Source organism: Leptidea sinapis, chromosome 2 (genome assembly GCF_905404315.1).
Source record: "Leptidea sinapis chromosome 2, ilLepSina1.1, whole genome shotgun sequence".
NCBI classification, from domain to species: domain Eukaryota; kingdom Metazoa; phylum Arthropoda; class Insecta; order Lepidoptera; family Pieridae; genus Leptidea; species Leptidea sinapis.
Genome location: NC_066266.1, coordinates 1,403,778 through 1,427,916, shown reverse-complemented (window position 1 = coordinate 1,427,916; position 24,139 = coordinate 1,403,778). Strand labels below are relative to the sequence as shown.

The window sequence follows — 24,139 nt, the reverse complement described above, 5'->3', positions numbered from 1 at the left end:
TCTGTAGAGCTATTGCTTTACTTTCTAAACGAATATGTCAATAGCACTAGCCACTAACTTTTATGTATCTGGCAGTGCCAAAGCTAAACAGCAACTCCACTCCTATCTAGTCCAATGATTATTTAGATTTGAGATTTATTATTCTAGTTACCTTCATGATCAGTGCTATAGAATTTTGTGATTGAAAATGTTGTTGTAGTATTAAAAGGTATTTGTGACCGTGATTTGTGAGAGGTGAACTATAAATTCATGATATATTTTTAGATGCTTTTTGTCACGGTAAGCTAAAGATTGTTAATTTGTTATGACTAATTTAAAAATCGAATAATTTATGCCCGGTGTTACTTATCTATTATATATTTTATAAATAAACTAGCGGACCCGAAGGACGCTGTTCTGTAAATAGAAAAAAAAAATATGTACTTATTCGGGAATAATGTAGTCTATAGTCATCCGAATTGTGAAATCTAAATTAATGAGTTAAAAATGAAACAAAAACTTATTTCGGAATGATTTTATAGTAATATAAGAGTAATAAATGTTAAGGATTAATATAGTATTTGTGTAAACAGCTTTTACATTGCTGCTTTATAATTGCCAAATGGCAGAGTATTAAAATGGATATAGCAGGTAATCCTTATATATTCACGGGCGTGCATACCATATAGGCAATTAGGCAGTGCCTTCCTCGTTAAGATCCTAAACAATTATAGCACTAGAGTTACAGTTGTTTTAGTTTAATTTGGTTTGCAATACCTAAATCTCTAACTATTATATTATTAGGTATACTTGTACCTAGAATGACACAAACTAAAATAGGTATTAAGTTGACCAAATGGTTGACCACTTTGTTTTATAATATTTATTTATTAAATTAATATTTACTCATTAAATTAAATATGCAGTGATATACTTCTGTGTATAAAGTCATATAAGAAATTTATTAATCAAACATTTTCATGCTTAGAATCTCATATTTAAGGATTGGCTTAACTAATGACCAAGTTCACGCAAAATAGGCGCTCTTTAGTTTGCGGATAATAGCCCGTGATTACCTATAACTAATCACCAAAACCAATACTGTCTCTGCAATTTCAAGCAAGATTCAGTTTGATCTTGGATTCAAACATGTTGCTAGATTGCTATCTCAATCGTTCAGAATCTTTACTCTGATCCATTCACTCTTGGCTGTTCTGTTGTATGCAATGTGTACAACAAACAACAAATACATGTTATGTCTTTTAAAACACATCATTTTTAAAAACATCCAAAAACTGCTGTAATTGCTCTGCTAAATTAAATTCTCTACAGATATTGGATGAACCTTTAGCAGGGATGAAGGCAATGTAAGTGCCACAATAGGAAAACTATGATTCCACACTCCAAATGTTTTGGATACAATATTATCACAAAAGTACCTGCTATATACCATAGTAATACCTTTCTATTTCTATATCTATAAGTATTTGCGGTTTTGATGTGTATTTCATTATATCGCTGTTTCACTTTTGTAACTGGATTTAAAAACTGGTGTCAATAAATATGTTCTATTTGGATAAGCACAATCTCCCTACATCCAACAGTTGCGAATCTGACCAGTTTCACATTGAGCTGGAAATACAAATACATGTTAATTACTTTTATTATTATCCTTCGATTATATTAAATAAAACATACAAATAGTATGTATCTGCAGTACCTTGGAATGGAATTATTAAATATAGTTGCATCATGAGATGAGCCTGGCCAATGGGCCACTACATTCATAAACCGCAAATCAGCATTGCAAATTGCCTGAACATTCAAGGAAAAATATCCTTCACAATTTCTATAATACTCACCAATAAAAAAAAGAAAAACATTACCTTTAAACAAAATCATAATTATTAGCAATTGATATATGTATTTTAAACCTACATACATTTTGGTAACTACCAGCATTATATATTACTAACATGGAGATTGAATTCTTATATGAGTACAATCTGGCAATTCTTTAGAATTTGTTGGTGAATTACAACATATTCATCATATAAGTTAGCAATTGCTAATGATATATAACCAACTATCCTCCCAGTAGATGTAGACCCCAACTCAGTCAGCTACAGAAATTAACATTGGGTATATTATTATTATTCTTAGTAGGGGATTTAGATGCACTCAAATCCTAGCATCTATTGTGCTCCGCTATCCCCGTCTAATGCATATTTAACCTGACATTATTTAAACTTGTAAATGTTATTGAACCATCAATCTTAAGTATGTACCATTTTAAGAATGACATAATATAGGTTTTGATTTCTGTATTCTTTTCGAACAGACTTTAATAGTAATATAGAATTGTAATGTCATATGGTCATTTAAAAAAGGTGTGTAGCTAGCCAAAAAAACGAGAATACAGTGTTGCATAGAATGACTGTTATTTCACTCAATGAATCACCTAATGATGTTCAATCTTGGTAGACCAAAAATGTAGTTAGGTATGTCATTCTAGGAACTCTTAGTTGCTTGGTGGCAGAGAAAACTGTTATTGTGATATCCATAGGCCACTTACTTGCACTAACTTAGCAATGCAACCTGTCAATTGTTTCTGTGTGAATCTTTGTGTGAAATCTTTGTCTTGAGTTAGCTAGCTACAATCATCAACATAACAAATCATCATATACAGGCAAGATGATAGAAATTGTAGTTATAAGTTTGTTCAATATTTATATAAAAAATTATTGAGATTCTAGATAATGGTAGTCAAAAGAAAAACATTATTAAAATTGGTTACAACATAAGTTGTTCTACAAAAAGGAAACAATATGCGCCTTAGACATATTGTTTGAATGTGTTGTAAAAACTCTAGTAAAAATTAAAGATGCCCTTAGTACAGTCAAGTTTATCTACAATCTTCTTACTATCATACCTAATATCTCTGTAACTGCATTAGGTACTTGTTATAATTCTTTCAACTAGGTAATTATCAATTGTAGGTACATAACTACTTTTTTACTAAAAACCTATATTACTAGGTCTATTCAATATACTTATTATATTTAAATACATTATGATACAGTAAGCACTTATAGTCTATCGGTAACAATCTCTGTACCCACAAATCTTGGTACAATAATATATTACTTCAAAAAGGGGCTTTAACATGGGGAGCATTCTCTCCCAGCCCATCTTTTTAGTCAAATAGAACAACAAAATTGCTTAGCCCACCTAATAAAATACAATACACTCTTTGGCAAAACATATGACATAATGCTTGCTATATATGCAAGCAAAATAAACCCAACAACTCACATAAGTCAACATTCTGATCTTTGTAACGGCAAATGCTGCAGAACTAAGTCTTTTTGCTAAATTCATTATATGTGGGCTTCAATGTAGTTCACCATCTTTGGGAATGCCAAGAAAAACAGTGGAATCTATAAATTCAAACCTTTGGAATCAAGCATTAGATTAAACTCTGTTTTTGCACATATGGTAGAACACTTCTGTGATTCCTCTAGTGTTGCAAGAGAATGTGGGTGGTGGTGATCACTTAACACCAGGTGACACGTACGCTCGTTCTTTCTCCTTTTCCATAAAAAAAAAAAGATGAAATGTAATACAATCTAGTTTAAAACTAGGTTATGATTTGTGAACCATTTTAATACTTTAAACTTTCATCATCATTACGCATTTTCCTATCCACCGTCTTTCGGTTTCATTTTGGATAGAAGTGAAAGCAGCGGTTAAAACTATATCAGCTAATTTCTCTACCATAAATGGAAGATCGCTAATATAGATCAAAAAGAGACACGGCCCAAGGATCAAACCTTGTGGCACGCCTATCTCTACATCGTAGCATTTTGATTGTATACCGCAAAATGCCTGCCTGTCCGCAAATCTATACAAGATTCCTTTTACCGCCTTGAGATCTTGATTAACAAGTTTCTTCCGGCAATATCTTTACAAAAGATGAATGACTTACCTGTTGCAACTACGAAAAAATAAACAGTTTTGTGTCAGACAATGCAAAATCCAATCGTAAGAAAAATCAATATACATACTTGATATAATCTGCTACTTTTCTTTTATATCTATATTATATATAAGGGATTTTGTAATTTGTATTTGCTTATTTAATGTCTATATTACTTTTCTTGACATTGAGTATTTTTGATGCATCACTTTAAAAATATTTTAATTAGTAAAAAGATGAAACTGTAAATGTTGAAGGTTTAAGTGAGTGACAATGTGTTTTTGCTACTTCTCATTAAAGCTCAACCCTTTCCAAAGTGGCGGTAAATATAAAAAGAAAAGAAAGCTTATAATATATGTTTGTCGCCCTTTTCTTCTACTACCATCCACCGGATACCAGCCGGTTATTATTATTTTTTTTTAAGAAAAGGGCGACAAACTAAACGCTAGGAAGATGAAGTAAAAAGAGTAGCTGGGCCTAAATGGATCCATATAGCGAAAGACAGAAAGGCGTGGAAATCTTTAGAGGAGGCCTTTGTCGAAAGACAAGCTGTTTAACATTGTTATGTTAAACTTTCATTATATGTTTATAATTTAGATTTAATTAAGTATCATTTATAATATTTGTGAACAGCAATAAAGACTTATTTTATTTATTTATTTGGTTATAATATATGCTTATATATAATAAGGCATCGTAAAAATTTACAAATGAATTCGAAAATTGTAAAAAAATACAAAACGAATGTGTTACCTATGAAGTTAAAAGAATTGTTAAAAAACGTAAATGTATTAAAAGTTCCTATAACATACCAAACCTTGGAAATATAACGCCTGTACAAAACAACTTTTAAAAATTTTTATTACAAAAAAGAAGCCCGCTGAGTTTCATGTCCTCCTAATGTTTGAGGCATATGTTTTTGAATGGTTGATAGTTTTGACGATGTATATGTATTTCAAAAATTGAATTTCAAAATAATATAAAATATGGGTTTACTAAAGCGGCAGCAGTTAATAAATTGTTATCGCTTATTTAAATCTTGCGTCTAATTATTGAACTGGGAAATACGTACTCTTATCAGTAATCGAAGCCATTACTATGTTTTGATAAACGTATTAAAGTTTCTGTTTTATTTATCTTTAATTATTGATGAATTCAATGAATCACAATTAGCAAGTACCTAATTGTATGTAATATTATAATCTAAACTTTTACTTCAATTAAAATAAGGCTTCATGTAGGTATATCATAATTTCCTATACTATAATTCGATCCTTATTACACACTACTTACCTACATTGTACTATACGGCCACATTATCTATGGATCTCGCTGGAATGTGAAGCCCCCTCCGGCTCCCCTTTCAGGCCCTTGCGCTCTTCCTGTTGCTTCAGTACGGTTCACAGTACCATTACTGATATTTTCGTGCTATCGCTGCTTTGTTTTTTCATTGTAAAATTTTGACTTTTGTTGTTAATCATTCTTTAGTTTCTGTTGTTCTATGTCGCTATAAAAGTTCTGTCAGAAAAATAAATACTAACTCTATGTACTTAAAGTCAGATTTTTTAATTGATTTTTCATAATTACATAAATAAAATTTGAAAAACAATTTTTTTATGATCGATGCGGGACCAGAACCCGCGACCTTTGGCGACGCAGCCTAAGTCTGCGTTGGTTATGTGGGACTCATGTAAAACCCAAGTACCTACCCACTAAACACCACCTGATTGGCTTTGGGCAAGTGCCCTCTAAGCCTTCATCGAAGGCGATCTTCTCTTGGGAAGAGAGAGGCGCAAGCGGCACCCTATGGTGTATCCTCTGGGATGACAGCGCCTTTTATAGACATTTTCACCCTCTCCTCCTGCCACTTTCTATAATATAATTATATAGGTATTATCATATCTGTGTCCTTGCGTTATAAATATCAGTATACAAATGCTTAAAACAATCTCAAACCATTTCACATTGAGTTTGACTTATGCATACTTTGTTTTTCTTCCAGGAAAAAATGACTTAAACAATGTCAGGAGGCAACTCTAAGAACAAATCCCGCTCCAAGCGTCATGAGGGCTGGGAGGAAGCTGGTGGGGAGTTCTACCAGGAGTTGTATCCGGGTGGGGAGCAGGAGCTATTTGATAACCTGCAGAGAGCGGATGCGGCTAAGTTGGCAACACTGTTGCCTTCAAAGCAGGCCAGGAATAGTGAGTATTTTTACGGGATTTATTATTTGTGGCTCACTTTATAAGCTACCAGTGACGACCTGTTCGTCACTAGTAACTGCCACACAAACATTTTTTTAACAATTCTTTTGAATTTCGTATTACGTTTTACCAGTGGGAGGCTCCTTTGCACATGATGCCGGCTAGATTATGGGTACCACAACGGCGCCTATTTCTGCCGGTAGGCAGTAATGTGTAATCATTATTGTGTTTCAGTCTGAAGGGCGCCGTAGCTAGTGAAATTACTGGCCAAATGACACACATCTTATGAATCAAGGTGACGAGCGCAAATGTAGTGCCGTTCAGAGTTTTTGGGTTCTTCAAGAATCCTGAGCGGCACTGTAGTGTAGTGGGAGGGCGTATCAATTATCATCAGCTGAACGTCCTGCTCGTCTCGTCCCTTATTTTCATAAAAAAACATTAACTAATGACTTTGGCCGACTAATCGGCTAGTCGCCAGAGTCATAAACGGCACATTTCTAATTTAAATGTTTATGAAAAGTGGCTCTATTGTAAATACTACTTCACAGCTGAATATCTAAGCGATCGGAAAGCCCTGGCTATAAAATAATCATAATCTAGTGATAATGACTATTTTATAGCAATAACAATGACAGTACGAGTACATACAATATTGTAGTTATGATTTACTAAAAAGAGCCCCAAAAAGAATGCTGGGAGAGTTTCTTGCGTCGTTTATTTTCTCAATGCGCCATTTGTTTACGAAGTGGTGGTAGTGTTTGAACTGACATCAAATATGATTGATGCATTGATTAACCCTTAAAGCAATTATGTGTCTTATGAAGCCTACTAGAATTAGTTACAAGCAATCCCTTAATTCTAGTGTTATAATAATGAAAATCAATATTTACAGCTGCTGTATTTCAGTACTTATAAATATTTTTATAATAGCTGATAAAATATTCCTATTTCATATATTGATGCTCTTAAATTTTTTATTTTCATTTTTTACTTGCTCATGTATATTACTCGTATATTCTTTTTATTATCATCCATTGAGTATTTGACGTTTGACTTTTTTTGTAATAATATATAATAATAATAATAATGTCTGGGCTTTTAAGATAGGGAGATTAAACGGCTGGTGACAGTACGTTTCTTTAAAGGGTTAACTAAAGTTTTAAAAAGTCTCCCTATCTGGCGGAAATACGGTACGCACTTTCAGCTGGGAAATGCCCCTATTAATATACACTTTCGGCATACAAAAGTGGACTCAGACCGAGCTTGACGCTCTAGATAGAAAGGTCCGTAAACTACGGACGACATATCGAATGGATGGTGCATTCGCTCATCTTTGATTACATAATATATCCCACGGAAAAGTGGAGCCCGCAGATATCTAAGTACCTGCATAATAGTGAGTTGTATAATCTCAGGGAATGGCAATGTATCGAGAAATTGTAGCAGTAGACAATGGACATACTCCGCTCGCTTTATCCAAAGAGAACTGGCGAAAACCGGTGAAAGGAGAGGTGGGAAAGAGCTTCGTGAACGGTTTCATCAGGATCTCTACGGGCCTGACGTAGACACAATTTCGTGATCTCTGGTTACAATTTGGTGATCTCTTTAGGGATACTGAAGGATTTGCCTGTGAAATTGCTGATGTAGTTATCAAGTCGAATAACTACCGGAAATACATCATGAAAGATGACACAGTAGACATGTTATGTCGGGCGTGCCATCATCCTCGTGAGTCCATCAGACATATTATTTCTGGTTGTTCACCAGTTGACTCCATTGGCATTGTATTTGCACAGACACAACCAAGTCAGGATTATCCATCAGCAACTTGCTCTTCTGTATCGAAGAGCATCTTGAAGTCCCGTATAGTATACTCTAGAGCCAGTTCTGGTAAACAGCCGTGCCAAGCTCTACTGGGGCCAATATATCATCACGGACAGAGCTATCATTGCTGATAAGCCTGAATTAGTAGATCGGTTAAAGCGTCAAGCATTTTGTGTTGATATCACCGTTCCGTGTGATTGTAACCTCGTGAAAGCTGAGATAGACAAATTGTAGAAGTACCTAGACCTAGCACACGCGGTTATGGACATGTGGGATGTTGATTCAACAATAATTGTCCCGATAGTCGTTTCCGTAAACGGTCTTATAGCAAAGAGCCTCGACCATCATCTCAAGAGACTCTCGCTAAATAATTGCATTAATGGTCAGATACATAAGCCAGCTATTTGGTGAACGGCACGCATCGTTCCTCAGTCTGTCGCCCTAACCACCGGTGGAGTTGTAGTGATCCTACGCGCCGGTCGGATTCTATTTTTTATTTTTATATTCATAATGGTGGCCATATACGCTACGAGAAATCGTTACGATCAGACTGTACAGTTCGAACGGTGCAGTTTATCGTAGCTGGCATACAAGCTATACACGCTACGAGAAATGGTTGCGATCAGACGGTACAATAAACGGTGCCGACGCACACGTGTCAGTGATGGCTTCGACGGACGATGGTTTAGCAATTATTGGATTAATACTCGCCCTGAAGGAAAAAAAAGTGAAGCGGAAAAATCGTAGCATCTGGTGTAAACAATGGCTAATGAAAAGAAGAGTTCATTCTCATGTCAATTTGTTGGCGGAATTAAAGCTTTTTCCAAAAGACTGGCATAATTTTCTAAGAATGAATCACGATACGTAGTTATATCTACTGAATTTGGTAGCACCAATTATCGAGAAGCAAGACACTATTATGAGAAATGCTATTCCACCCGACGACAAGCTTGTAGCTACTTTGAGGTTTTTATCAACAGGAAGAAATTATGAAGATTTAAAATTCTCTAGCATCATTTCATCTCAAGCCTTGAGTCGCATAATACCGGAAAACTGTGAAGCAATATATAAGGTTCTCCGCAAAGACTATTTTAAGGTAAGAAATAAAAAACTACTAATTACTTAGAATGTAATGTTTATTAATTTGTACTTATAATGATCGTGGATAATACATTAAGTAAAATTAGACAAAGAACTAGCCGCTGAATTTTGCACTTGTTGGGACTGATCTTGTTGAGAAGTTTGCATTATTTGGGTTTGGAGAATTGTCTGGGAGCCTGGATGTGTTTGGAAATCATAATTTGAATTCTGATAAGGTACTGGGCTAGGGTTGTTTCCTACAGGGCTGGGAGTATGTGCAACGGGGCTGGGAACGTTGTAACCATAATTATTAAAACGCACACTGGTTGAATCCATCACTTGGTGTGAAATAGTCAAATTTTCCATCTCTGACAGAAATAATGTTTCGTTAATTATTTTTTCGGCCAAAATACGTTGATGTTTTGTGAGGTCTCTCAGCTTAGCTGCGACGTTTGCTCCATAAATATCAAATCGATCATTAGTAATTGCAGGCCTTTTAAAATGGTTTTGAACAGACTGTAAAACTTGAGTAGTTAGGTTTTCATTTGCATTTCTTCCTTCATTCCTTTTTGGCCGACTCCTATTAAACAACGTGTTTGTAATTGAACGAGTATCGGGAGTTGACTGTGAAGTTGTTTGTGTGGCTGGAGGTGACTGTTGAGTTGACTGCGTGGCTGGAGGTGACTGTGGAGTTGACTGGGCGGCTGGAGATGCTTCACTTTCAATTTCCTGAAACAATTAATATTTTTACAGTTCCCACGCTCGGAAGAAGAATGGAAGGATGTGGCCAAAGTGTTCGAAAAGAGATGGAACTTTCCGCACTGTCTAGGCGCGATGGATGGAAAGCATATAGCAATTTTTCTTCCTGATGGATGTGGCTCAGAGTATTTCAACTATAAAAACCATCATAGCATGGTGTTATTGGCAATCGTTGATGGAAATTATCGATTTCTTTTGTGTGATTTTGGAACAAATCGAAGAATTTCAGATGGTGGCGTCCTCACAAACACTAAGTTTTTTGAAAAATTTGATAATAATCAGTTGTGTATTCCAACCGACACAGTTGTCGTCAAATAGCACTAGAAAGTTGCCTTATGTTTTTGTGGCTGACGATGCGTTTCCACTTAGAACAAATTTAATTAAGCCATTTCGACAAGCAGACTTGACCACAAATAAAACCAGAATTCTAAATTACCGCGTATCACGAGCAAGGCGCATTGTCCAAAATGCGTTTGGGATCTTGGCATCTCGATTTAGAATTTTTCACACAAAAATTAGTCTTGATCCGAAAAGAATAGAGTCTGTCGTGATGGCCAGTTGTGCTTTACATAATTATTTAATGAAGACTTCAGAAAGTTCTTACTGTCAACAAGAATGCTTCGACGTAGAAAATGTTGATGACGGGTCAATAACCCAAGGATATGATACAATGAATTCAGCGATAGTTAATTTGCAACGAAGAAATCTTGGCAATACTTCGATTGCCGCAAAAAAAGTCAGAGAAGAGTACATGGAATATTTTGCAAGTGAAGGCAGCGTTCCGTGGCAAAATAATTTTATACGTTAACTCTTTGAGAATAAACGATTTGATAAAAAAGTTATTTACTTTGATTTATTATTTATTCATGTTATAATATTAATAACTATGAAGCATTCTCAATATGGCCGGATTTACTTTTCATATTCACATAACCATATTAGTGCTATTCTACTCTGCTGGCACCACAGTATAATAACACGCAAATGACTTACCTCGTTGTCTGTTGATTCGTCATCCATATTAGAGCGTGAACGCCTTGGTTCTTCTTGGTCATCCAAAAACAGCAACATAGAGTAATACCATAGTTTTGGTTTATACACTTCTTGGGTTCCTGCTCCTGATTTTTTTGAATCAGCGATCTTCTTACGCTCTTTTTTGTAAGTAGAGCGAATGTTGTTTATTTTTTTTACAACAGCATCTTTGTCAGCCCTAGGGTCTACTGTTTTCAATTTTTCAACCAGCTTAATATATGCTGAACGTTTTAAGTGACGATTGTGATACTCTTTGCCTTTAATATTCCAAAGACAAGGTTCACTGCGATATAACTCAATAAATTCTTCAAGCCATTCGCGGTTAGTTTGAGACGCCATGACGCGTGCGCACGTCTACCCGAATGTCGATCGACGACAAAACTGAACACGAAAACGGAACGAGCGCATACACGTTTCGATCAGTCGGCACAGTTCGTCCGATTCCGATAAATCAATTGAAATTTTTGTATTGTTCCATTCACCTGCACAGTTCTAAAAAATCGGACAAAACTGCACAGTTTTATAACATACACGTAGTGATTTATCGGTACCGTTCGAACTACACAGTCTAATCGTAACGATTTCTAGTAGCGTACATGGCCACCATAATGTTGTTTTTTATAAATATGTTAAATTATAAATATAGGAAATAAGATTCAGTCATAATAATATTAAAATAATTTGTAAAACGATAAAGTTTTAAATGTTTTTTTTTATTACAATAGCAATGAGTTTATTGCCACTTCTTCTCAACAAAGCCGAAGTGTTGTTAATTGGTAAAAATTATAACTTGAATTGAAGTTGAATAATAAACCCAATGAAACATATAGCACCTTCTTATTTACCTTTATATGGCTAAATCTCATTAAATACCCACAAAATAATGTGCTCTGCGAGCTTTAAAAATGTATCCACTTCAAAATCCAATGATTACAGCGACCACGGTGAAACGATCCAGGCCTCAAAATGAAAGACGACAGTCGACCTACGCCAGAACCACCCAGAGCAGAGACATACACCTCTCCATGCTACCTGATCTCTCTGGTAAGTATTCAAAATCACATATTTTTATACCCGACAGACTTCGTACTGCCTCAATCGATAAATAAAAGACCTAAACTTTTGTATGAAATATATTTAAAACAAACAAAATGAATCCTTTTTTTAATAAAACAAATAAAAGAAATGCCCGGTATGAATGAAATTTAATTATTATCACACGCTTTATATTAGCTTCACTCGTATGTTTGTATATTTGTATGTTTGTTAATTCTTCTACATCTCACGCTTTTTTTATAATGAAATATATAATATTTTTTTACACTATTTTCAATTTTAATTTATTTTCTATTTTTTAGTTGAATTTTATATAAAGCGTGTTCTTTAGTTTTTTTAAACTATTATTTATTTTTTATTAATTACACACGATGTTGCTTACTTACAAAACAGAGTTTTCCTGAACTATCTACTTTCCTGGCTATTTATAAGGTTTCAATTTGATATTGACAGACACACACAGTTATGATACAGTCTTACAATAAATTTAAAACTTTTTGATGAACTGTATTTTTTGTTTTGTGGTGCTGTTAGATTCAGAAATTTAATTTTTTGACAAAACTTAAGATTTATCAATTTATATACAACGTGAACCAGAAAGGGTATAACATCCCTTCAATGGCACGTTATTTGGATCATATGCAATAGTATGGTGATGTTTAAGTTTTAATAAATAAATAAAAAAAAGAAAAAATCTTCCCTACGAAATAAAACTATTATTTTTCAATTTATTTTCTTAGATAACCCTAACTTTTAAAGAGACTGCCATTTTTAGGCGGGGCCTTTGTTTGTAAACAGAATGAGGTCACCTACCTATGGACTTAAACATAAACAATAATCTATGATTAAGGAGTATGCACACTACATGAAATGTGGCTTGTGTCTATGTATTTATTCATTCATTTTTTACTTCCTGTTATTGCGAAACAAATAAACTAAATAAAAAAATTACATAACATTACACAGTTTCACATCTGTATTCCTGACTTTTCTGAACTATGTGAGAAATTGCCTACGAAAAACTCAATAACTGCCCCATTCCATACCCAGGCCAGGTAGAAAACCCGGTCGGGTAATGAAATACCGACGTACCTATTATTAATACGATTATAGTCAAAGATATCCATATTTGACAAAAAAAATCCGTGAAGAACAATTTCTTAATAGGAGTCTATTAGAATTATCTTTTTTGGATAAAACATTTTTGAATTAAAATGTCAAGTCTCATTTGCCCAGTAATAACAACAGCTACAGTGCCATTCAGACCAAACCATAATAATGCTTACACATTTTTGCTTCACGGCAGAAAAAGGTGCCGTTGTGGTACCCATAATCTACAATTACAAATTAGGAATTATTTTCAATGTAACTTGAAGAAAACTTCAAATAATTCTACATTGAAGTGCTTACGTAATAACTTATCAAAAATGTGAACTCATTTAATTTCGACCATAATAAACAAATCTTGAATTAAAAATGGTGCAGTGTGTAGGGTGCCTTTAGAAGAGACATTTACACACACACAGAGCTGTAAATATCGTGTTTCAAAGCACAATTCAAAGAGTATTAACGCAGACAGTCCGATCTTTTCAACCTAACATATTTAAATAAACACAAAATGTAAAAACACAGTTACAATTACACTAGTTTTTATCTTCTAAACGTGTTTTATTTAAATGTGTAACACTCGCGGAAATCAGAGTAAATACTAACATAACAAAGTTTCATGATTAGATTAGAATTAACTATCTTTATTGGGTAATACATAACTACAGTTAATACAAATTTAGAAGTATTTTCAATGTCAGCTAAAGCAAATGCACATACAAAAAAACTTTGTCTTCAACAAAGTTTTTTTGTATGTGCAAATGAGAAAACAAATTGCCTCACAGCTGCAATGAATATTAGGCATTTTACTATTATCTGATATTGTGTCACATCTACGTTTTTCATCTGTTTTAGGTCAAAGAGAGTTCAAAAAAACAGCTGATTAGGGTTGAGGGAATCAAACTTTTTGCGAAAACTTAGCACTTTAAATATTGTATTAAATTATAATGCTAATTCATTTCTGACTTCACATAGTCATTAGAGATGACCTGAGGAATGTCTGGTTCAAAGCATAGTTCAAAGTATACCCATTTAGTTTTACCTTGTATATTTAGTTTGTTGTGAAATGTCAAATAATATTGTTTGCGTTCAGAAATTTTATTTGTGACAAAACTTAAGGTTTATCAATGTACATAAAAATAATCTGATAGATAGTTACTAACTGTAGTTAATCTACCTTTTTTACGTGGGTAACAATGAAAATGTTTAGAACTGGCCAGTTACTTAATTACTGCTTGGACGGCTAATTAGAAAAGCATCGATGGTTCGTTCATTGGACGTACGAGAATGGAAAAAAGTGTTATCCTCAGATGATAGAAATATAAACATGGTAAATTCAGATGGAGAGCGCTATGTTAGACGTCTAATAAACCATACTTTCAACTATTAATGTACAAGGAGCATAGTTAAGCACGGTGGCTGTAATATGTAGTCATAGCATTATATGTAGTCATAGCATTGTAAATATAGTTATAAGATTTGTTTTGATTACAACAGAAGGCAGTAAATGAAGGCAAAACGATTGCCATTTACTTAATTCAAAAACGCCAACCACCAAAACAAAACTAGGCGTATGGGGATGTTCTTCCGGATGTGGAGTTGAACTTGTTCAAAAGATTGAAGGTACGATGGAGGAATCAGTACCAAAACATATTAGAGGACATAATGATTCTCTACTCTGACGACTATTGGCCTGTAACCTGGATCTTTTATGGTAATAACCCTAAACACACGGTCAACAGTGTCAAGTCTATTATTAAGGAACTGGGTTTAAACCCTTTTGAAAATCTGTGATATGTCGTTTAAAAGAAAGTCTCAAACAAATGCAACTCTAATCAAAAAAATCTCTACGAAAGTTTCGTGGAAGTATGAAACTCTATCCCAATCGACAAATGTCTGACATTGCTTGAATTAATTGCAACATTGATAAATTGCAATAAATAATAATAATATTATTAAGCTACTTTATGTTAACATGAACTTAACGTTTTTGTAAATCATATAATTTTGTACGTATGTATTTTATTATGAACTTTTCCATTTAGACAATAAACCTTAACCTCTCTCAGTCTCACACCCCTCCGTTGACGCACTATTGCTAAAATAGCAGTTTAATGATTTATCACACGATAAATACTTATTATGAATTGCAGAAAATCTGTCGAACGAAGAACGTACTTGGGAAGAGATTATGCAGATAAAAGCAATGCCGGTACCTATGCATCAGAAGCGGGATCTAAAAGCCAGACTGCAGGTAATATTCATACTTCTTTTTTATGCTAGATAGCATTCATAATCAGCCTTTGCTGGCAACGCATCTGTCGACCCATGGTGTTGCGGTGACAATGGGTGGTTGCCTAACCACTTCAATGCAGATAAAGGCAATTCTGGTACCGATGCATCAGAAGTGTGATCTCAAAGCCACACTGCATGCTGCCACAGGTATTGTTCATGCATCTTCATTTATGTAAGTTAGCATTGTTATTAAAAGCTACATCGCTTGACCGCTAGTGTTGCGAATTCGCATTGGCGGTTGCCTACCCACTTTAATGCAGATAACCTGTACCGATGCATCAGAAGTGTGATCTCAAAGCCACACTGCATGCTGCCACAGGTATTGTTCATACATCTTCATTTATGTAAGTTAGCATTGTTATTAAAAGCTACATCGCTTGACCGCTAGTGTTGCGAATTCGCATTGGCGGTTGCCTACCCACTTTAATGCAGATAACCTGTACCGATGCATCAGAAGTGGGATCTCAAAGCCACACTGCAGGTATTGTTTATACTTCTTCTTTTATGTAAGTTAGCATTGTGATTAAAAGATAGCAATCATCTGTCAATTTATCTGAAAAAATAAATAATAATGTCGTAGCGTTTAAGGTTACATACTTCCACCTTAAAGGCCGGCAGCGCATATCCAATATGAGTGACCGATGTTCCCTTTGCATCATTTGAGCTTCTTGCCCGTTTGTTCCTTCTGATCTAAATAAATACTTCGTGTTTATTAAACCATTCGTACCTAGGTGGATGTGTAGTATCTATCCAAAGAATATTTTCTGAGCACTTTGAATGTAATGGGCGGGGGTGATCGCTCTCAATTAAATGATTCCTATATTCGTCAATAGTTAGATTAGAATTTTTAAAAAAAATGGTAGACTCAAAATTATGTAACAATCGATTTTTTTATTTGCAGAACGCAACAAAACTTCGATTGCAAGGGTTCGAACAATTGCAATGGAGGCAACGGAAAATTTGGCACCGGTTTAGGAGTAGATGCGGCGAAATCATGGGGAAACTCGAGCTGTGGCAGTCATCACTGAGGGAGATCGAGGGAAAATTCGGGACAGGGGTTGTCGCATACTTCCTCTTTCTCAGGTGGCTGTTTTTCCTTAACATGGCCATTTCCTCTTTTGTAATCCTCTTTTTAATTCTGCCAAAAGTGTTACTAGTCGAAAACCTTGAAGAATGTATCGATGAAAACTCTACGATTTGTTGTTCGGAGGCTTATTTTACTCGGAATTGGACCCGTAATAATGTGATTTTAGATTTAATTCAGGGTACAGGATTGATGGAAAGAACTATCCTGTTCTATGGTGTGTATAGTGCCCAAATATATTCATTTTTCATTAATTCGTGGGAAACTGAGTTGTTTTATAATATGCCAATGGCTTATATCTTAGTGCCAATAAGTTGGGCTTTGCTGTCACTTGTAGCGATAGTTAAAACTGGTGCAAAAGGCTTTAAAGAAAGATTAGTTGAGAACGAGGGACAGTTTTATGTATATTGCAACTTAGTTTTCGGCGGTTGGGACTTTTGTATCCATAATGAAAAGTCCGCAAAAATCAAACATAAAGCCATTTACAATGAGTTCAAAGGTCTTCTAGAAGAAGAGCGAATTAAAGAAGAAAAGCAATTGCGCACTAAAGAAAGTAATATACTCATGCATCTACGACGTTTGTTAGTTAACATATTAGTACTAGTAATATTACTGCTTTCTGGCGTATTAATTTATTTCGCGTTTAATTATTCAATGTATTGGCTCGATGAGCAAATGGCTCAAGAAAATGAATTTGTAAATCGAACCGAGGGAAAAGTATTCCTTGGTGATTATAGAGAAAGTGCGTTTTCGATTGGACGATTTCAGAATACGCTTCTTGAATTTCTACCATTTCTGTGTATAGTTGTTCTAAACATAATTGTGCCAGAAATTTTTGGGTTTTTGATTAAATATGAGAATTACACACCTGCCCGTGTTATAGTTATAACACTTCTAAGAACTGTATTGTTAAGGTTGTCAGCTTTTGCAGTACTTTTAAGTCAAATTTACATCCAAGTGACGAATCCGAATAGAGTGTTTTGTGCAGTTTTTACCGACGAGTCTCGGTTAGATTGCTGGGAAACATACGTCGGACAGCAGCTTTATAAGTTGATCTTAACAGATTTCGCTTTGCAGTTCTTCATGACTTTCATTATAAACTTCCCGAGATCTCTCGTCGCACGACACTCCAATAGCACTTGTCTAAAAGTCATCGGAACGCAGGGCTTCTATCTGCCGAAACACGTTTTAGACATCGTTTATGTCCAAACTATTATATGGATGGGAGCATTCTTCTGCCCATTTCTGCCAATAATTGGCACAATTTTCACTTTTCTGATATTTTACGTTAAGAAATTCGCGTGTTTAGTTAACAGCACTCCATCGCCTATCGTCTACAAGGCGTCTAAATCGAAATCCTTGTTTATGTCAGTGCTTTTGCTTGGTTTTATCATATCAATTGCCCCTGTGGCTTATTCTGTTGCTGAAATTATGCCGTCTGTAAACTGCGGGCCTTTCAGAGGTTTTAACACTGTATGGGAATATGTGGTTGTCACGTTTGAATCATTTCCAAAATTTATCCGGGAAGTTATATTCCTCCTGGGCACTTCAACATTTGCAGTTCCAGCGTTTGCAGTCTTATTATTCCTTTTATATTATTATTGCGCTGTCGCTGCAGCTAATCGACATATGGTAACTGTTCTGAAAAACCAGCTGGTTTTAGAAGGTCACGATAAACAATTCTTGTTGAACCGGCTAAGTGCGTTTATAAGGCAACACCAAAAGCGTTGCGACAGGCGAAATCGGGCAAGCTTTGCTGACGATGATTCTATACAAAATAGTTCTAGGTAAATATGTTTTTATGGTTGTGTTTGAAGAAGATGTATTGTCGTCGTCAAAACCGAGCTGACGCAGTGAAACTTAATTGTGGAATAAATAATAAAGCCTTCCCGCTTAGTTTTTTTAAAGCATTGATTATTCAATTTATACACGTTATTTAGGGATTCGCTCCATTTGAATCATAACAGTTTTAGTTTTCTCCTTTTAAAATAGTACGGTGAAAATTCTTCACGAATGGTTATCAGATTTTAAATAATAATAACCAGACATCATGTTTTCGATGACGTAAGCACATTAAATTTTCAAATTATGTATATGTTTTTATTAATAAGAAGGAGATACCCATTAGTTTCGCGCGCTTTATGTCCAACCTAACCACAGCCGCCGCGTTTTCCTTCAGCCCGATTTCGTCCTGCTTTCTTAAGAAAACTGTTGCCTCTTTAAGGAAAATGACAATGTATATATTTTTTTGTTTCACGTGAAGTTTACCTGTATTGCATTGCGCCTTGAGAATAAGGCTGATTTTAAGTTTTTTTTATATGAGCTCTCTTTTATATAGATGAATTTGTTATGAGCCATTTTCTTTGATTCTTTACTCATTAAAGGTTCAAACTGTAGTTGTTTTTGGAGACTTTTTAATTTAGTATTTTGTAAATACTAAATATATACAATTATTGAATCACAAATATGCATTTATTTAGCATTAATTAATTCAAGTGCTAGTTATACCAGTTTTATTTCCAAAGCTAAGACTTAAAACATCAGTCATTTTAAGTATTATATTAAATAAGTTAAAGGCGCAATTGTTTTCTTAATTGCAATTTTATTTCTACATCAAAGTGAAATAAAATGAGTATTATACAGCACGACTGGTAAGACGCTAAAGATGCTTAAATATTTATCGACTACTTAACCGTAGGAACGCATAAATTAAGATATGTAATATATATACAAATATTGATGGCACGAGATGATCGCGCAGTTCAGTGAGTTAACCACATTTCATTTATTTATTATGATAATTATTAGAACAAAGATCGAGTACCCAGAACTCTCCAAAAATATCGTTAGGGTGCGTACAAGTTTGCCCCAAGTTGACGTTCATTTGCCATGCCACTTGCCACATACAAATTTTGTAGAACGCGACTGCCGCCCGTAGCAGCCAATCCAGCTAGAACAATCCGTGGCAACTAGACAGACCAGCTCATTCTTGTAAACGAAATTACCAATAAATTTAAGCTTGCTGGCATCTTAAGACTCAGATACTAGTCTGCAAAACTTTTTTAGAGTTTCAATCAGTCAATTGTCCATTATTACGTATTCGCCGCGGGAGCCAGTTCACCAAAACTACAACCGTCCTAAATGCGCGCGAGCGAACGACAGAAACTCCTTTGATTGCGGTCTCAAAAATCCACAGCCAACAGTTCGCCCCATGCGGCGATCTCGTCTATGTTCAATGGTTTGTCGCGTGTAATTTGTACGCATCTTTAGTGTCACCAGTCAATGTATAATTGAAATTAAAATTGATGAAAAAAAGAAACATAATAGCGAAAAAAAAAAAACAAAATACTTGGTTAGTATAACTTATCTTCTCAACTATACTTACATTATGAATTAAGTAAGTAACACATTGTTTTGGTACTGTTGCAAGCGCAATAGTTGTGAGTTGACATGAAAGCCAGTGTATAGTATTTTAATCAATAATAAGATTGTTATATTTATAATTAATTGTATTAGAAGTCCTATAATTTGTTCTTTTTCGTAAGGCCTTAATCTTTTATAGAGGTTCTGTCCAATCTTTAGACTCATTTTACGTTAACCTTGCTATTTTTTACTTTCTTATTTTTAATAAGTATAACTATGTATTATTCCTTAGTCTAAAATTGTATGGTTTTGGGATCTCTTGTTTCCACGATCACCCCTTCATTAGGTCTATTTTGTGTGCTATTTTAGTCGGTTACTCCAATAACCCCAGCTCTGCCAGAAGTTCAGAACTTTCCTGAGATTTTCATACTTCTTGGAGCGACATAATATGTTCGAAGATTTTTGCCTGTACATCCAGACATAATAATAACTGACCGTTTAGTCTCAGACCAGACAGATTGGGGAGACTAACTATCCGTTACGCCAATTGTAATAGATGCTTATTTAGCAGTAGGTATGTGCGCCGTTAGGGCGCCCACCACAATTCTGAGGTTAAGTGTGAACGGTTCAGCCTGGGCGATAGTGCGGCTTTCGATTCCTTTCTGTCTGCAGCTTGTATGGTTTGGCAGGGCAAATAATTTGTCAAATATGATTTGATAAGTCTGTTTTGTTTCTATGATACACTAAATATATGTACATTCCAATATACATGTATGTGTCTGCGTGACATTTTATTTAGCATGGTTAAAGTTTTTGCTGGAGTCATATCAAATTCGATATATCTTCAAAGTAATTGAGTCTTAATTGTCTCACGTTTTTATATTAAATTTTAGCAATCCATTTATATTCAGGTCATTGTAATTTCCATAACCTGTTTTATATTTTTCAAAATTTTGTACTGTTTACATTAATATGTATTATATTATATTCTTTTTCAGTTTCTTGTTTTATGTTTGTCGTTCTTCATCATTAACTATGTTTGATTTTGAAAAGTAGATTATTACACAGCGTAATACCGAACTCATACGAATTTTGATGCTGTCTAAGGCTACTACTAATATTGATGGAGTTCAGGCGAGTTTGTTCGAATAAACAATCACCTGTTTGCCATTAACAGCGATACAACGGAAAGTTGAAGCCATTAGTAGAGCGAACAAATAAGTTTCATTCCTTCGTGCGACCTCTTTTTTGTTGGGTAGTTTCCACCCCAGTATCTACTCCAAAGCAGCTGAACTCCTCCTTAAATACTCGAAAAACTTTTAAAATTCTTGAAATCAAAGTGGCCACTCTACTTTGTCGCCTCTTGAAAATATCTGTATGACATGCTCTTCTTTACCCCCTTTTTAGATGTGCAGTGATCTCATTTTATTTATATTACGCGGTGATCCAGTACACGCGATGTAATATTTTCCATTTAGACCTTATAGTTCCTAGTCCAATTTACAATGTGTTTCAACACATACTTTCGTCCTGTACTGTATATTTTTATTAATTTAGAAAAAAATTTACTAGTGTTAATTTTATATTAATAATTATTAATGTATTTATTTAATAGAATTAAACGTAATATTATGTACATTTTATAAATTTCGCCGGCGAAAAAAGATTAAGTGAGTGTTGAATTAAAAGAGCGTTAATTAAATAAATGGATGAGACCAATCAGATCATCTCTGATATGTTTTACCTTTCTCGGTTTGCTAGTTCATTGGCAGCCCTGTAGTTTTATCAAGTCTTCAATTGAACTAGTCTTTATCTACACGTGCAGTTAAAAATACATTATGCTACTATTTTCATTTAACTTAATTACTTCACAAAGCTTAAATTTAATAACCGTAACCGTAGGCAATAAATTAATAACAATAGGTAATATATCAAAAGTATTTAGCCGGCGATGTTAGGAACTAGTTGAAATTATAGTTATAGACAATTAGAGAAATTATTAATAAACAAGTAACAACTCAAATTTTCACTTGAACGTAGATAGTTGCCATAGATTTTATACGTCTAGTGTATGTCTAGTAAATGCATTTTTGTAGCTGCTTTTAAGTATTGTTTTTTTTTTGGATTATGTAAAATGTTATGAAGCCATTACAATAATTACGGTGGGTTGAATTGTCGAAAGTTTGAGTAAAATGGATTGTGATGTGTCAGTATATTAAAGTTTAACATTAGAGTTTCACGTAAGGTGTATGTGGGTAACTTCAGAGACCGGGTATGTCCGGATAATTTAAAAACTTTCTAGACATAGTGCAGATCGTTATCTTGTGCTGTCCCTTCAGCTTCAGTCTGCGTGTATCAAAGCATCGCGCTGGTTGGTGTGACACACAAACACAACTTTGAATTATCCGGACATACCCTGTATCCGAGCTTACTCTAATTCAATATAAGAATGATCTAGTTTTATCACAGATTTATGGAAAAACAATTGTGTTCGTACAATCTTTACGATCGATTGAAATAAACGTTCTACACTGTCTTGCTTATAATACATATTACTGGAAAGATTTTAGCCATAAAAAGGGAGTAATCATTTATTTTCTCAAAATTGGTTCGTTTAGAATTCTTTTTGATGTCGGTTCAAACACTACCAGCGCTTCGGAAACAAATGGCGCACTGAGAGAGAATAAACGGTGCATGAAACTTTCCTAGCATTCTTTTATTGCGTTCTTTTAAATAAAATATACAATATATGTGCTGTCATTTTTATTGTTATAAAATAATCATAATGTAGTCCCAGGTTATCTGATCGCATAGATATTCAGCAACATTTAAATATTTGTCTATACGTTTCTATATTCTAAATATGGGCTTTTTTTGACAATTTTGACTCGACCCACCCTTCATGTTGTTTATTTATATATTTAATTTAAATTGTTTTATTATGTGATGTATTGTGACACTGCCAAAATTTTTTTGTATCAAATGTACTGTAAATTATATCGATGTAGAAAAATGCGTTGTTTTATTTACTAGAAATAATGTTTATAATAATTACAGATACCTACGTGGTTATCTTAAACATGCTTCAAAAGTACATATCCCGTTTTTCTATGGAGTATGTTTTGTTTTTAAATTTTGCGGTCACTAAACAAAACCAAAAGACGATGCCATATGAAATATTAAATTAAGTAATCTAAAATAGTAACTTCAATAATTTTAAACACCTGCGTTTTTGTTAAATTAATTTATCACAGTTTTTTATAACTGCTACCATTGTATTTAATATAGCAACATTGCAAAGTAAACATATATAGTCTTTATTACTACCCTTATGTCAACATGATATTTATGTTATCTGCCTTCATCTGACAACACCTAAATGTTTGTTTACGTCTTGGTAACGTTTAGCAAAAGTCCAAATATAGGAAAGCCTGCCCGACTTGGATTATATTTTAAGTATCGATAGTTTGATATGATTGTTGATATTTTTATAATATCACTTCTCTCTTTTTAATATATATTTTTTAATATGTATCCTAGCTTTCTATTGCGTTGCTTGTCGCGTATCTACAGCAGTATAGTTAAAACATGTGACAAAATGCCTCGTGCATACTAAGTGGTAAATTCTGTTTACTATCAACTCCGAGCTCCATCCATAAAATGACATATATTTCACCCGTTTACTCTATAATGCTAATTGGAGGCTACAGAGAAAAAATATATTTCTTGAGTTGTATATTTTTTTGATTGTTGTGACTTGTGAGCAAACTATTCTCAATCTGACATAAGACATTTTATTGACACTTGAAAGATAAAGCTTTGGAAATAAAAAATAATAATCTGGGAGTCGTGAGTAATAATGTGTCATTAAAAAAAAACATTAATTTAAATGATAAAAAAATATCAGTGAATGTTATTTTTACAATAAAACAATAAATTCATCGAATCCACATTAAAATAACCATAAAAATTGAGATTTTTAGATATTAGTGATAGTATTATATTCAATTTTTATTTTTGGGTAAACGCACGTGTTTAAAATTATGTATCTCACACAAGCATGGAAATATTGTCATTATTTTCGAAAAGAGCACGCGTATCGAATTTTCCGACACAGAAAATCAAATCCATTGCAGCAGCGTTTTTTGAATTTGGAACATTACAACGCTCCAGCAATGTTGTATGCAATGACGTGCTGGGGTTATTAAATACTCTTTCATCGGATCTCTTTTGTCATTCTTGGCATACCATAGTCTCTGCTTACTAGAAATTGCGATTACGTGGCTGTAAAGCCATATATGCGTTTGCCTACCAAAAATAATTGGCGACAAAGCTGAAAATTCGTCTTGATTTGTTATTTACATACCTATTTAATAAATA

At 34.1% G+C, this 24,139-nt stretch overlaps 1 protein-coding gene and 1 pseudogene across 1 annotated transcript; both read left to right on the top strand.

Annotated features, from left to right (window-relative positions):
• Positions 1–91: 91 nt before the first annotated feature.
• LOC126972283 (transmembrane channel-like protein 7) lies at positions 92–22,772 on the top strand. Its single transcript, XM_050818927.1, has 5 exons — positions 92–279; positions 5,961–6,159; positions 11,791–11,898; positions 15,171–15,271; positions 16,214–22,772. Exons 2-5 carry the CDS (start codon positions 5,979–5,981, stop codon positions 18,185–18,187), a joined length of 2,364 nt encoding a protein of 787 aa, XP_050674884.1. The 5' UTR covers positions 92–279; positions 5,961–5,978; the 3' UTR covers positions 18,188–22,772.
• Positions 8,648–10,640, top strand: LOC126972362 (uncharacterized; annotated as a pseudogene).
• Positions 22,773–24,139: the final 1,367 nt, after the last annotated feature.

What these genes read in the sequence shown, in the direction of transcription:
- LOC126972283 (XM_050818927.1), top strand. Translation starts at nt 5,979, where the DNA reads ATGTCAGGAGGCAACTCTAAGAACAAATCCCGCTCCAAGCGTCATGAG. An exon ending in TTCAAAGCAGGCCAGGAATA is followed by an intron (nt 6,160 to 11,790) that starts GTGAGTATTTTT and finishes CAATGATTACAG; the next exon opens with CGACCACGGTGAAACGATCC. An exon ending in ATCTAAAAGCCAGACTGCAG is followed by an intron (nt 15,272 to 16,213) that starts GTAATATTCATA and finishes TTTTATTTGCAG; the next exon opens with AACGCAACAAAACTTCGATT.